Genomic DNA, 16,613 nt, shown 5'->3' with positions numbered 1-16,613 from the left:
GGTTTGGTTTGGTTTATTTTTGGTTGGTTGGTTTTGTTTTGTTTTGGGTTTTTTTGGTTGGTTGGTTTTTTGCTTTGTTTTTGCCTGCTTGTTTTTATTTGTTTGTTTGGTTGTTTTTTTTCCTCACAGTGAAGTTGCAGGCAGCACCAAAAGGAAAATGCATCCCTCTTTGATATCAATTTCACTGTTGAGCCCTTTCTCAAATTCATCTCTAGCTTTGATTTTTGTGCTTCTATTTGAAACCTTGGATGTCTGTGAGTCCAATGCAAACATCCGAGTGCCAGCATAAGACCTGTGGAATTGCTGACTTTCCTCATCACTACTGGCTTTGTCACTTTTTCATTCTGGGCACTTTTTGCTCATTATCACTACTCCAGTGATTTGGTCAAACTAGTTGATTTTTTCAGTAGGGTCAATACATTTCATGTGTACCTTGCAATGAAGAAAACTGTTCCATCCAAAGCAAGCTTCCCCTTCCCATGAAAACATAGCCTTCCAGGAATCTCAGTAGCAGGCAGGGTAGGATACCCATAGCCAGCTCTTGTAATTTTTTATACTTCAAACACACAGACAGGAGGAAAGCAAAAGAGAGAAAACAAAATCATGCTTTAATGCTTGTGCCTAAGTGCAAGACATTGAAGGGGGTAAGGAAACATTCTACTATTTCTTTTATATTATTTTTGCAATTATATGCTGCCTTCTGATAGCAAGCCTTGTTGACACAAGTTGGTGAAGAGTAAGTTGTGAAGTTCACTGCATTTTCATGTGTTCTGTGCTTTTAGAAGCAGGAAACTTCTGTGAGAGGTAGAGCAGCATGAATTGGTTTTGGTCTCTGGTTGGTGTTTCCAAGCATCTTGCAAAGGCATTAACAGTAATTGCTGAGATGTAGCCAGCAAAAAAATTTTCTAACATAGCACCTGAGGTGTAGTGCTTCAGTCTGCACTCGTGCCCCTTCAGATCTTGGGGCATTTATCTCAGAGTTGGAGGAAAATATTCCATTTGAGAGAAGACTGAAGTTCATGTGTGGTGTGGGGTTTTTTTTGTTTGTTTATTTTTTTGGTGTTTTGTTTGTTTGTTTTCTCCTATACTTTTTCTAGCTTTAAACTTGAGGAAAACTTCTCAGACATAATTTACTTAGTTTTATTCTCAGTGATGGTAGAGCACCTTTGTCTGGGACCATTGCAGTGTTTAAGATTCGTTGAAAAGAGTTGTTGTGAAACTTTTATTTCTTTTGTCCCTTCTGTCAGGATGGCCAGTCTGATATTCTGTACAAATTTTGGACTGCAGTAACTCAGACACTCTCCTCTCAGTTTCAGTCAGCAACAGATGGTGAGTATCCAGTATAAATGATTTGTAATTTGTTCTGTAGTATTTTTGATTCTCTTATTTCAATAAGCCCTTTGGTTTTTATCTGCTCTTCTATATCTATAGCAGTGCTTCACTCAGTGTGGGGTCTGTGAATTTAAAACTTCCTGGGTTTATAACCAAGCAGTGTGATCCTCAACGTTGGTTGAATTTTCAGAAGGAAGTATTTTGTACTTCATTAAGTAGTCATCTAATAACAAAAACTTATTTTTGCAGCTGTATTTGGAGGTAAAAATGTTTGAAATGGTGTATTATTTGTTCCAAACTGAATGCATTTGCAAATTCAAAACTATTAATTTGATTTTAGAGATCAATTCTTAGAGTGTTTTCTTATTGAACACCAATTAGTTGTAAAAATCTGATTTTAACCATTTTTTTATGCCTACATGAGTTGAATTTCCTCAAAATTGTGTCTTCTCTGAATCACAGAATCAAAGAATGTCTTGGGTTGGAAGAGACCTTAAAGTATCCACCCCCATGCATGGATATGGGCACCTCCCACTAGACCAGGCTGCTCAAAGCCCCATCCAGCCTGACCTTGAATGTTTTCAGGGAGGGCTTCTCAGGACAACCTGTTCCAGTGTTGTAAAACCTAAATTTACCTTCTCCCAGTTTAAAGCCATTACCCCTTGCCTTATCCATACATGCCTTTGTAGAAAGTCCTTCCCCAGACTTCTTATGACTATACACAGTATTCTGTACATATGTAATCATAAATGACGGATACAATCAAGGAAAAATCATATAAAACATCAAATATAAACATCAGTACTATTACCAGTACATTCTAGTGCAGGATGCAACTGGATAATAAGTTTGGTGCTTTCAAAAATATATCTTTCCTGTTTGTATACAGTGCATAAAGTTAATCTCTTGTACACAGAATGAATTATTTGTTAATAAATACAGTATTAAAAAACGGAGTATATTTGAGTTGAAAGGATAGGCTGGGTGAAATGAGGCAAATGTCTGGAAGTTGAAAAATCTATGAATAAATGTAACAGTGTTGATCTTCTAAGGTAATGGGAAGTCCATGAAGTATGAGTGATGTTAGATCAAGATTAGCATCAGTTGTACATTTGTTTCATTTCCTGTTACTTGTGGCAAGCCTTTCAAGGCTGCAAATAATGCTGATTTTTATGCTGGCTTTGTCATCCTTTATTTGACAAGTTTAGGAGCTCCATTTTAGGTACCTTGTTTTAAGAAGTATGAGTGAAAGTATATGCTTCCCTCATTGGATTTCTTAAGACTTTGGATCACAGAAGCTGGTTTTGTCTGTTCTAAGCATCTTCAAAGTTGCACAGCCCCACACTTTACCCCCACCACGCTATTGGTGGAAAATCTATAGATTTTTGACAGTTCTAATCACACTTTGGACTGAAATGAATGATAATAGTAATAACTAAGTTTGATGCCAAATGTTTCACAATTGTGATTACTATCTTTATTGTACAAAATAAGTTTTCCACACCCAGTCTTCCAGTTATGGGTTTTATGCTGTGCTTAAATAGGTACCTTTGTCAACTGCATTTAGTGTGCTAGCTCATGCCACTGAAATATCCGACTATTAATATTTAAGATAGGATACCATTGTATATCATTCATTGATTTAAATGAAAGGATATAGGCTGTTTATGTGAAACTACAAATTAATTTGAACTTAGCAATGTGTGTTTTTAACTGCTCTGTTTTGCAGCCTCTATGTTCTTGAAACAAGCTTTTGAAGGAGAATACCCCAAATTACTGAGGCTTTACAATGACTTGTGGAAGCGTCTGCAACAATATAATCAAAATATTCAGAGGAATTTTAACACAGGTGGAACCACCGATCTCTTTGCTGAACTACAACAAATGGAAGAAGATGCACAGGACATATTCATGCAAAAACCCCAAGATTATGAGTATGTGTTGTGAACTCTGAGGCAATAAAGTGTAAAGCTTTGCACCCTGCAAGAAACCAGAATATTTTTAGGAACTTAGTGTTATTAAAATTGTAAAAGTGGGAAAAAAATTAAAGGCTTATTTTTCTTGCCATTATTGCTTAAATATTATTTTAGGTAAGCTGCAGGATTTTCATGAGGTTAGATAATTAACAATGTTGGATTACCTTGTCTTACACAAAGTCCATGAGTTTAGAAATAGTTATTTTTTGTCTCTTCGGTTGAAAATAAAAGGCAGAAGGATGAAAATCCAGTTTTGTATGGGTTGGGATTTCACCAGTAGCTTTCTCTTAATGATACCACAGTCACTGGAGTATGAGAAATGCTCAGTTTGTTATGATTCACAGTTTTTATGTTTATTCATTGTATAATAAACATGATCTCAGTAGTAGATAGCATAAATACCAAACTGAAACAGGCTTAGTGAGTCTATTTGGACTTCTAGACTTAGGTAAGATAAGATGAATATTTTCTGTGAGATTCATACTGGCCATTTATAAATTCCTGAGCAGTCAGTGGGAGTCATGCCATGAACTGGTATGCAAAGCAAAGTAGAAAGCTCACCAGAATTCTGGCAATGAGGTTAAAGGTTTGAGAGTGCTACTGCTTACTGATTTTCACAAATAGTAATATTAAAACTTATTAAAAGTAAATTTAAGAGGAGTCATTCTTTTTTTAATCTGTCTTTGTTTTGAATTGTTTTAGATGCATATGAATTCTAGCAAATACATTATTTTTAATATATTAAATACATTATTTTTAATATATCATTGGGTACATGATATCTGCTGATGAAATATGTGAATATAAGAAGGTCTTTCATTGCAGTTCTGGATATCTTGCTGATATTTTGCAGATATTTTTAGCACTGTTTGTCTTGAGAACACCTTGAATTAGTGATTAGTAGGTCTTAAAGAGAGTGCTAAGAACTGCACTGAACTACATAGAATAGCTCACTGAGTAGTTAGATGCTTCAATTGGAAAGCAAGGTGTTACAAGCTATTAAAAGTCTTTTCAAGTGTATACGTTTTAAGAGCTGAAAGAAAACTCAGGTTCAATACTGCAAAGTTTGATCTGAAAAGATTCAATGCTATTGTGTATTTGAATGTAAAATGTAGTTATTTTTCCTTTCACCCCAGTCCAGAAAAGGCCTTGAAAGATTCACTGCAACAATATGAAGCTGCTTATTTGTCAAAATCCTTATCTCGACTCTTTGACCCCATCAATCTTGTCTTCCCTCCTGGAGGTCGGAATCCTCCTTCTTCTGATGAGCTTGATAGCATCATTAAAACTATAGCCAGGTATGCAGATATTATATATTGCAAAATTTAATCTTCAACATTTTTTTTTCTTTTAAGCTACAGTTTTAGAAATGAGACTTCCTTAGCAGTAAAAAGTTGATTACTCTTTAGTTACAGAACTGGTTGCTGTAAAAATTAACCTGGGATTTAGAACAGAACAGAATAGGATGGGATGGAATGGAATAGAATATTTCAGTTGGAAGGGACCTACAACAGTCATCTGGTCCAAACTTCAGTGCTGACCAAAGTTAAAGCATATTGTTAATTGCATTGTCCAAATGGCTCTCTTCTCTTTCATCAGCTTTGTTGCCCTCCTTTAGAGGTATTCAAGGACCTTTACATCTTTTTTTAAATTGTGGTGTGCAGAACTGCACACAAGGCTCAACACCAAATACATTGTGATAATCAACTCTTTCTTATTAGTTACAATTTATTAGAAATTTTATTATTTTCTGTATTTTGTTTTTCTGGAAGAACTGTGTTTTTAATTAATTTATTTAAATTTATTATATATTAAAATTTATTATTTAAAAATTTTAAATTTTAGTCTTTAAGCTAATAAGACATCACAAAGAGAAACTTCAAATATATTGCAAATGTCTGATACCTTAATTATGCTGACTGTGTCAAAGGCAACACGATAGATGCTTGGCTGCAAGTGATAATTCTTCATGTAACTGTTCTGCTAAGGTGAAGCAGCAAGATAATAGATAAATACAGCTATTCCAGGTAGAATTTGTAAAATGACATGCTTAAATTACAGTGGTGTAAGGACTGCTCTGTTTAACACAGTCCGAAAATGATGGGCAGTGTTCACAGTGTGTGAGTGTGTTTGTGTAATATTAAGCACTGACACTGCAGTGGTGGCCAGGAGCTGCAGAAGCTTAGAATGTGGCCATTGGTTTGTTTATTGAGGAGAAGGGAAAACTACATGAAAATGATGAATTTGCAACCGAGTTTTCTGGAGTGAGCTTTAGCTAGTGATGTTCAAGCCCTGCAGAATTCTTAGGGAAGGTTCCTTTGTCAGAGTGCCTCCTGCCTCTCCAGCTCTTGGGAGAGGTTATAGCAGCACGGGGTCCTTGTGCTTGCCTGGTTTCAGCAGAGCATTGAAGAGTGCAGCCCCAGTCAATGGAGATCTCAGGAGTTCTATGAACAAGAAGTACTGGAAGTGATTTAGAAGTGTTTTCCTTCTCTGTTCATTCCTTACCATTCCTCTGGGGCCTCTGTTACTATAAAGGTTTGCCTAAAACACGGCTTATTAGTTGTGCCAAGCTAAGGCGTCCCCTGGGTGTTTCTGCAGAGCTCATGTAATTCCAGAATTGAATGATTGTGTATTCACCTGTAATGTTTGAAGGCTGCTGCCAAAGCTTGAATGTCGTTAATTGCAGTCAATATTTTTGACTGGCTTACTAATAGTCATTTCATACTCAAGTGTCATTCCTGAACTTCGCTCATTTTTAGCAGAAAAGGAACGCTGCACATGAAATTCCCAAGTGACTTCTTCCATTGTAAACTGTTACCCTGCTTAGAAACACTTGGTTGTATGTGTTATATCTAAATTGGCATGCCATGTAACTATGTATTCATAGCTCATTCTTCATTAATTAAATGCAGTGCTATTTTGTTCCTAATTCACATTTGTTATCTTTGCTTCCAGTGAGCTAAACGTGGCTGCTGTTGATCCAGACCTGAGTTTAGCTGTGGCAAAAAATGTGGCAAAGACCATTCAGCTCTATGGTGTAAAGTCTGAGCAGCTTGTAAGTAATATTAAATTTCTAAAAACTTACATTTTTCTATGTACACTGTTCTGGTATTTGTAGATTTACAACATAACAGTAAAGAAATCTAGAAAGACAAAACCTTCAAATTGTGTTTCCATTGTATTTGGAAACATTTTAAATTAAATTCTGCCTTCAGATAAATGCAGTAACAAATAACAGATAAAATTTGAGTTTACTGTTAATTCAGATAACAGTAAAATTTGTCTGTATGACTACAAATTGAATTTGTCATGTTAATTTAAAAAAATCAAACAAGTGTCAGTAAGTAGAATTAATACAATTCAGTTCAGTTTAATATTTACAAACATTGATATTCCATCTGTTATGTGATACATCATCTTAATGGGATTAAAATCTGGAATATTCAAATACAATTTTTCACTATTTGAGACAAAATTTGGGCATTTTCCCCATATTTTAGTTATTTACCATACATTTAACTGACCCTTGATTTGCTTGCATTTGTCAAATGCTTCCAGTCATTTTCTATGCTTAGTGTTTAACTGAGTAGAGGAAGGACCCCGAAGCCTTATCCTTTGGGTAATGATCCCACAAAAGCCAACAGATAATACAGTGAATGTGTTTATATTATTTTGCTGTATATTTAGAGCATAGTGCTTAAGTTGGGTCTTCATTTAAAGACATCAAATTATGGCTTCATTATTTCAGAGTGTAAGTAATCAGTATTCTTAATAGGTTGTGAGAGTCATCATGAGTAAAAAATATTACACTTATATCTCTATTTATCACAGTGTGTAATGTCAAATAGTGAAATTCAACTGAAAAAATAAAGACATATCAGCTGTAAAGGTGAAAGCACCAGGATCTGCTGTGCTCATCATCTCTGTTAGAGTTTGAATCTGGCCAGTATCTTGTTCAAAAGCATACCTTGTTTTGTGATCAGCCAGCTGGCAAATTCTTAAGAAACCCTGAAAAACAGGATATGCAGAAATAAACTGGCAGGTATAAGATTTGTGGTTTAACTGGCCTTAAACTAAAAGAATGTAGAAGTGAAGAGGGAGGCTGACCCCTTGAACTAAAAACCTGAAACATTGAAAATCTAAGTGACAGGATTCGCCAAACTGGAAGAATAAAAATGAATACTCTTCAAGAGTACACCTGGAAATTGTAAAACCATGTCAACTATGTATTGCACAGCTATATTTTTTTCTGGTTTGTTTTTTTTTTTTTTTTCCTTTTTTCTTTTTTCTTTCCTTAGTGATACACATTACAATACTGAAACATGCAAGGCCTCAACACAGTTGCCAAGGCATCTTTAAAGTGCTAAAATAACATGCCTGGCTTCCAGCTGCTTCTCCAGAAAGGCACGGCTCTCCCACTTTTCTTGACACTCCTGTGGATAGAATCTAGAACATCTGAACTTCTTTTGGTACCTATTTTCAGGCAGACAGATTGAGGCTGAAATATGTACCAAGTGCAGAACAGGAGCTATGTCAGACAGCACTGTTTCATTATGTTTTAGTGGTGCAGCCAAGAATGCAGTTTTCATTCAGTCTTGCAACCCAGCCTCCAATTATAGCTTTCTAAAGCTGGGAAGGGTGACCATGTAACATTTCCATTTGGATGCTTCATTTCTAATAGCTACAGTAGAGAAACTGCTAAAGATGGAAATTTCATTTCCTGGAGGAGCTCACAATTAAGTTCTCTTCCAAACTAAAAGTAAACAAAAGAATCTCAGAATTCTCAGTGAAGGAAGATTGGTGGGGAGGTGGAGAGGGCTAATTAGAAAAAAAATATTTTATGTTGCTGTAATATTGGAGACATACTTGAATGATGAAAAACTGAACTGTGCAGTCCTAAAAATGTTGAGACATTCTGATGTCAAGGGTTTTATTCATTCAGTTTCACTAAGATACCATTGCTGATCCTCCAGTTAGCTTTAGATGTGACAAGTAGCAAGATGAAAGTTATTCAAGCCTCAAAAATTTTACCTTTCAGCAAAAGCAGCACCTAGCAATTTGTACATACAGTACTAAAGCAAAAACAAATAAGAAAAAATATCTTCTTCCTGTGAATCCAAAACATTTTTATGTTACTTGTGACTTCCTATATGGCTGGCTTTTGGTTTTCAGCTTTCCCCACACGAAGAACTTGCTGTGCCTGAGATCTGCTATTGTATTAACCAATTCAAATCATTTCAGATAATAAATAAATAACCCTCTGTGAGCAGTAGGTAGATATATTCTGTTGTTGGCTGAATCTTTAGCTAACCCCTTGCTGATGCTTGATGTAGTTGATGTATGCCAGAAAGCATTCAGAATTATTGTCCTGATTTCACTCAGTGTAATCACAGATCTTCTCACTATGCAGAGTTTGAAGGGATAATTATACATTGCACTAAATTTAAAAAAATATTTCTGTTAATTTAAGAGAATTACCTTTTAACTTTGCCTCCCATTGTGTGTTTTGTTAAAAGTGATGCTAAGGAAGGGTGCTTGGTGTATTTTTTATGTGCCATTATTATTTTGTCTCTTCATACTCACCTTTTCCCTAAATCAGGCAGCCAAAACATCTTAATAATTACTGCAGACACAACAAGATTTCCATTTGGTTACTATTTCTGCATCCTTCTCATTCCAGACTGAAAGACAGGTTAACAAATCTGATCTTTGTGTTTTGGATAAGAGTGAAGATTTTCCTCTTCAGCATTTGCACACTGTAACACTTTGCTTACCTTTTAGTATAACGGCTGCATACTGAGCCAGATTTTATTCACTAATCACTTCTTCATACTTGCAAGGTAGCCCAGATAAAAAAGAACTCTAACTTTTCTCCTTCATTTAATAGTTTTCCAGAGGGATCCTCCATTTCCATTTGCAAATACACATCTCAATTGATGCATATAACAGTTTTGTTTAACTTGCCACGTAAGGAAAATGATCTCTTTTATCATAGAATGACCATAAGTACAGTAGAGAGAAGACATTAATGAGAAACTAGGAAGTTGCATTTCCTAGGAAAAAAAAGAGATGTTGAGGATATTTTTATTATTGTGTTCTTTTCAGAATCCTTGCAGCTTGGCAAAAGATAGGAGCTCACAAAGCTGCCTCCTAGAGAACTTTCTACCCATTTGTATAAGTGATAGGTGAGAAGAGATGTAAAAGAGACCTTCTATCTAACCATCATCATCACTAGATGCCTTTCACATGGCAACAATAACTGCATGCAGTATTAGCAGGGTCCTCTAGGGTGATGGTGTCTGGGCTTTTTTGATCATGCATCCCCATAAATAAAAATATTTTGAGTATGCGTTCCCACCATATATATAAACATATATATATATATATATATTTATGTGTAAATTATATACAGGTACTTTTGAAGTTCTGAGTTTTTCTTCCTGCACCCCAAAGGGTTATCTTGCATAACCCGTGTGGTGCACTCACTCCACTTAAAAAAACACTGCTCTAGGGTAATACTCTGCAGTAATCTTCCATAATAAAAAGTAAACAGATTTTGGCAGTCCTTTTTTTTAAAAGATGCCTTGTTGTTTGCAGTAGTCTTTAAAATTCACGTTTGGTTCCGCTCATGTGCTATTTTAAATCAGGTTTCTCATTTATCTATATAAAAATGTAAATTATAGTCACCTGTTGATTGGAAGTGAGACAAAACTATATTTCCCCAGTTGATGACCTGTAATTTTGTCATTTAGTGAGCTGAATTTTAAGTGTACTTGAAATGTTATGATTTCTCTCATAATTAAAAATCTCTTTCTTGCAACTTTGCAATCACTGTGTTTTGGGTTGTCTGTTGATAGAGAAATTTCCCATACTGATACTTGGAACTGATTGTCTTGTGGAGAGAAGCAATGAAACACTGAGGGTTAAAACCTCTGAGAGTTTAAAAGATGAGTACGTTTGCAACCAAGTTGAAAAATAAATTGCAGGATCCTTTGTCCTCATAGTGATTGAAGGTGGAAGTGACCTGTTTGGTCATCTAGCCTGTTACCTTGCCAACACAGGACTATTTCAAATAATATTTATTCTTGAGGGTTTTTTTAATTCTTCCTGCTTTTAGGGTGGTAGCTTCAGTTACCTCATATATTGTAAGTAAAAATGTAAGTACTCTATGTTCTCTTACTTTTGTGCTATTTCTGTTCAGCATGGCATGTGGGTGGATTAAAATACACTAACACACCCACCAAGTGCACATAGATGAAATGTGTTTTGCTGTGAACATGAAAACGCAGTTGTTTAGAGAAGATGCAATTCTACTTTCTGAACCTGGAGACCTCTACTAGTTTCCTCCCTAGTGTTACAGTAATCCTGTGAGACTATCTTTATTAATTGCAATCAGAGTCCCACAGCAAACCTTCCTGTTTTGTCCTTTGGAGGCTGTGTCTTGCTGCTTCCTCCCACCAGAAGGCATTGCTGTCAGAGACAAAATGCCCTGGTATCTTTTGGCCAATAAACATCAAAGAGTAATTTGCAGAGGCAGGATTGTAAAAATCAGGTTGCCCACTTGCTTTTCCGAGCAGGTGGGGGTGATGATGCTGACAGCTTCTGGTGAATCAAGCTATCTTAAAGACATTTTTATATGTGGATATGTAATGGTATGCTTATGTATTCTAGGTAAATACGCACTTACTCTGCTGTGCTACCAGACAGCAGGGCAAGGTTTAGCTCCACTCCAAGCCAGGGTGACAGGTCAGACTTGGCACCTTGCTGGGCATGACACTCACTCAGCCTGGAGCACAAGCAGTGCAAGTTCATGTCTGCTTGAACTGCACAGAAAGCATGAATCTGCATGGCCATATTACACCAGGCAGATTCAGCATCAGGTTAGGGTGTGCAAGGGTAAAATCAGTGGGAACTGTGATTGCCTTTAATTGAAGCGATTCCTAAATATGGAATATTGTATTTTATGGTGTAATGTGTTTCAGAAAAGTTTGTCTAAAAAAAGGGATCTTTCCAATAGACAAGAGGCTGCAGGCAGATGTTTTAATGGAGATCTTTTTCACTGTCAGACTTGTAAGCAATCATAAAGAGGAAGCACTTAGAAGATGAAGGAGAGTGGGTGTAATGAGAGAGGAAGGAAGTAGAGAATTTAAGTTGTTCTTGTATTCTTTTAACTAAATGTGGTTGGACTTGTGTGTCATACATCTTACAAATGTTGGTGAATGAGGCAAAGGCTCAAAATACAGGCTGTGGGCAGTGCTCTGAAGAGCTACTGACTTGTCCTTTGCCCATACCTCATGGTAGAGGCTTGGCATCTCATCAGAATTTTTGCCCTGGGCAATGATTGTAAGATTTTCTGATTATCAGAAAATAATAGTAAAATTGCCTACTATAAGCCACTTGGAAATTTTTAAAGTTCTGTACAGAGAGTGCAGTCCTTTTGAGTTTTTTGAAGAATTCTTCCTGGGTCTTCTTAAGAAAACATAAGGTGACACTTAGTGCATTTTATATATTTCACAGTGAAAATGCTGGAGACCCAGTGATAGTCGTGAATTTTGAGAGGAAAGAATAAAGAAGAGACAGAAGTACTTCAAAAATGGAGTTCCCATATCAAGGTTCAAATAGTTGTCACATATCCTCAAAGGGCAGAACATTGATTCACATACTGAAGACCCCAGGTACTAGATGTGCCTAAAGACAAAATGAGAGAACTTGCTATTCTGATCCCAAAAGCAGTGAACACTTGGTAAACAAATTAATCTATACAGATTCTTTGGTGAATGAAGTTTTTAGATTCTGGGTTGTTTTTAGGGAAATTAAGCATCAGCTAATATCTGGGGTAGAGAGTAGGCAGCCTCTTTTTCACAATCCTGGACCTTAGTAGTATTTTGAGATTTACTTGCATTTACATAAACATCTGAGTTATGTAATATTTTTCATGGTTTTCAAGCCTGCACCAGTTGCAGAGTACTAAAGCAGTGATATGAGCAGCAATAGGCAGCAGGTACTGATCCAAGTATAAAAAAGTTCGGGGAAGTAACTGGGTAGCTTTGCTTTAGCCTGATACTGTTTTTCAGTGCAGTGTTGAAACTGGATTTCAGATGTTGCAAAACCCTTCTGAATGTTTAATTGAATTAATGGTTAAACGTAAAGTGACTGACATTAAAAATCTACAGTTCAAACTAATGTACATTATTTCTAAACTTTGTGAGTTCTGAGAGTTTACTGAGTTGTACTTTTCAATTTACTGGTACAGAATAGTGTAACTGGGACTGTGTTATTGTAAATGTCATAATGATGTAGTTGGTTACAGTTGTTTTTAGAGCATTATTGTCTAAGAAAGTAGATACTAAAAAAGAGCATAAGAAATAGAAAAGCATAATAATTAGTTGCTCTTTCAATCCCTCTTTCAATGTCAAAGCTGATACGTCCTGATCACTCACTGCTTGTCCCCTAATGGTTATAGGTTTGCTTTTGAAACAGAGTATGGATATAGATAGGAAAACATAGAATGGTTTGGGTTGGAAAGGACCTTTAAAATCATCTAGTTGTAACCCCCCTGCATGGGCAGGGACACCTCCCACTAGACCAGGTTGTTCAAGGCCTTATCCAGCCTGGCCTTGAATGCTTCCAGGGAGGCAGCAGCCACAGCTTCCTTGGGCAACCTGTTCTTGTGTCTCACCACCCTCACAGGAAAGAATTTCTTCCTAATGTCTAACCTGAATCTCCTCTCTCCAAGTTTTAAATAATTTCCCCTTGTCCTCTTTCTACACACTCATGCAAAAAGCTGTATCCCAGCTTTCTTATAAGCCCCCTTTGGATATTTGAAAGCCACTGTAAGGTCACCTTGGAGCCTTCTCCTCTCCAGGCAGAACAACTTCTTCAGCCTGTCTTCACAGGGGAGGTGCTTCAACCCTGTATTCCTTTTTTGTGGCTCTTCTCTGGACAATGTTCAAGAAGTTTTCTGTTCTTCTTATGTTGGGACTCCAGAACTGGACACAGCACTCCAGGTGGGCTCTCACAAGAGCAGAGTAAAGGGGGAGAGTCACCTCCCTGGACTGGCTGTTTGTGCTTCTTTTGATGCAGTCTAGGACACGGCTGCCCAGGACACATCAGAGCAGTAAATGTGAGTTTGGTCTCATCTGTTTGAAAGCAAATTTGTATCATTAAAGCTTGTTCTGATCACTGTTGGCTTCACTTCAAGGATGAGCAAAATGTGTCTGTTACTGCTGCAGACAGGCTGTGTATTGAATTGCTCCACACTGTCATCCTGATGTTTATGTTAATGTCTTCCTCTCTCAGTTGAGAGTACAAAGTGGCTCAAGATTTATGACTGACACTTAGGACTTCATTGCCCATCCTAGCTGTGGGCTCTCTCATCTCTCTGGGGTGTAGTGGTGACTTCTGTCCTAACCAGAGCAAGGTTCTTGGCAGCACTCTAGGACCACTGGCTCAGGACTGGCAGCCTCATGGGGCTGGCAGCAAGAGCTTCCCATCCCCAAAGCACATGGCTGCCTGCCAGCACCCTTTTGGGGACAGTCTCTGCAATATATTGCATCTCCTGAGCTGTGGCTGGGGATTATTTGGGAGAACAGTTGTTAGCCCAGGCCATATGACTTGCTAATGACTGTCCTAACAGTTTAACAGTTGGGGTGATCACTTCCCAGCTCTGGGACCTTTGCTGGCAGAGTAGCAATATGTGTATGGCTGAGTGTAGCCCATATGTTAATGAGACTGAATGAGAACGACGTGCAAAATCTGTTAAAGAAGAAATTTAAAATGCTGACAGATTGGGGTAATTTTTTTTCTTGCATCTGGAATTCATACTTTCTTCCTTCCGATGTAAATAAATCTCTTAGACACAAGTTTGGAGATGCTGATTTCTTCTATAGTCAGATTGTTTTGGCCTTAATGTTTTCCTAGCTTGCCAGAGCTTCAAAAGATATGCTTTCCCAAACATGTTTTTCTCTCTGTAGTGCTTGTCAGCCATACTTGACTAACTTTCAAATAGCATTTGTTTTTTCTAGTGGAGTTTTAGTCCTTGAAAAATGCAGAGTTGCCTGTGAGAGTGAGGCTAATTGACAACTCCATGACAACTTGCTGGATGGGTGCAGGAAAACTCTTGGATAGTAACTCTTTTCAGGAGTTCAACACTTTCTTCAAGTAGCCAGCTATTTCTCTGAGCCAACTCGGATGACACTTTTTGGGATACCAGTGCAACCAACCCTTTCTGTAATTTAATATTCTATTTTAGTGAATATAATGGATGGAGATATAGGCTGAGGAGCATCTATCTATCTGTCATGTTAAGATATTTTTAGAGCAGTGATCTTTGTAATGCTGATCAGCACTAAATGCATTACATAAGATTAGCATCAAAATATATATAATGGAAAGTCAGCTCTGCTGCAATTGTTCTTAAATTATTTTTAGTATTGCCCACAAAACTTAAATGGCTCAGTGCATTGTCCAACTATTGTGCTCTTTCTATGCTCTATAGGAATAATTTTTAAAGATTAATTTCTCCTCTCACACCTTGTCAGTCACAGGTCTCCATCCTGAACCTTCAAATAAGATTGTAAGTCAGTGATGCACATTATGAAGATTTTGATAAATGCCCACTTTCCACTAGGACTGAAAATAAGACAAACAATTCATTTCTCATCATCCTTCAATCCAGTTTATATTTGAACATGATTTGCAGGTGCAAGATTCCAGGTTTTGTTTTACTTGCATACTCAGCTACTGTTGTGTTTTTTAATGCTGCTCAGGTAGTTTAATCTTTCCCGTTTAACCATAATGAACTTTTCAATTTTTCACTTTCAATGGATATTCAGAATTAATATCTCCCTATTGAATATCTCTGGTCCATAGAATGCATTGGAATAGATTATTTATTAAGATTTTTTGAGTTTATAGAAGCAGAATGTAAGAAAACAGACCATATTCTGCTTACACCACTCTAGAAGATTTATTTTTGTCTTTCAAATTTTCTGAAAAAAAAAAAAAAAAAAGCAGCTGATCCTGTTCTTTGAGGACATTTAAAAACTAGTTTGTAATCACTGAGGTTTAAAATAGACCTCAACTTTCTGCAAATCCATCCCATAATCATAACTGTTTTGATACTGTGGCAGATGAGTCTTGATTTTTTTTGTGCTTTCTTTCTTTGAGGGTCCATGGCACATCTGATTTATGATAGACAACAGAAAATAGTCTGTTTAGTTTTGGTGGTGTAGTTTTCAAAGCTTAGTTCTTTCATGCCATGGCTTCGTAGGTCTTCCAGAATCTCTCTTTCTGAGATTGCAATTAGATGTGCTCTGACCTTGGATTAAGTTTTTACTATTTAAAAACAATCCCTGTTTTATTAATTATTCGCCTTGCTTTTTAAACCTTGTTGCAATAAAGAGAATGAAGAAAGAGAATGCTAGAATACCTGGTGGAATAGAACAACAGCAATTAATTCAGCTTAAACTCCAAGCTGAGAAAGACAGCATCTTTACAAAGAATTTTTGGAATTTCATTTGTAGAAGAAAAAGTGTCTGTCATGCTTGATCAGGTGAACGAAGATTTAAATAAGATGTTTTCAGTAGGTTATTTGGGTAAGAAGCAGTATGAATGGCATATTTTTGTCCAGAATCTAAAAGGCTAATTGTATTATAATTGGTCCAGAGAATATATTGAAATGTCTTGGCTCAATCAGTGAAATTGTTAAGAAAAGGAGAAATGCAAAGGTATGAGGGATTTAAAAATTAAAATATTACAATGATAAAACATGATTCGTTCTTTGTTTTCTGAGTGTTCATGGAGACAGAAATTTTTTCTGAGCCATTTGGTCTATACTTGGTGGTTAACTAGGAAAAGACAGAGAGGGGCTGAGACTACACAAGTTCTCCATTGATTGTGTCCATGTCTGTCTAGTGGCAAGAAAAAAATATCTGTTATGTGTTGCAAGAAAAATATTTATTGAGGAGAGCTGTAATTCTCGATTCTTCTTGGGGAAAATAAAAAAATGAAGAGCTAATTTATGGAGGAAAGCAGTTGTTGGGTTGACTTTATTCACACATATTTCCTAAGGAGAAATGTATCTTACACCATTGCTCATTTAATTCATGTAAATTCCCAAAATTAAATATGCTACAGTAGCAAGAATACAGATGCGAGCTACATCTCTGTTGGGATGTTTACTAACACAGCTATGCAGTTTAGGGTATCTGCATTATTTATATTTGTATCCATCCATCCATCCATCCATCCTCTTACCTGACATGGCTAAATTTAACTACCTGAATAATTCAGTGAAGCAGGGAG

The 16,613-nt window shown here is 36.6% G+C and overlaps 1 protein-coding gene across 2 annotated transcripts in view; it reads left to right on the top strand.

Moving 5' to 3' along the window:
• The window catches only part of COG5 (component of oligomeric golgi complex 5), a 170,029-nt gene that overhangs the window by 119,974 nt on the left and 33,442 nt on the right, over nt 1-16,613 (top strand). For both annotated transcript variants that reach the window (XM_030452100.1, XM_030452106.1), the window contains exons 11-14: nt 1,248-1,329; nt 3,062-3,266; nt 4,445-4,606; nt 6,264-6,363. In XM_030452100.1, the coding sequence (XP_030307960.1) occupies nt 1,248-1,329; nt 3,062-3,266; nt 4,445-4,606; nt 6,264-6,363 (549 nt within the window). The remainder of the gene's footprint in view (nt 1-1,247; nt 1,330-3,061; nt 3,267-4,444; nt 4,607-6,263; nt 6,364-16,613) is intronic.

This window comes from Calypte anna, chromosome 1, assembly GCF_003957555.1.
Source record: "Calypte anna isolate BGI_N300 chromosome 1, bCalAnn1_v1.p, whole genome shotgun sequence".
NCBI lineage: Eukaryota > Metazoa > Chordata > Aves > Apodiformes > Trochilidae > Calypte > Calypte anna.
Note: the sequence above shows the minus strand (reverse complement) of the source record. Positions and strands in the feature narration are given on the sequence as shown.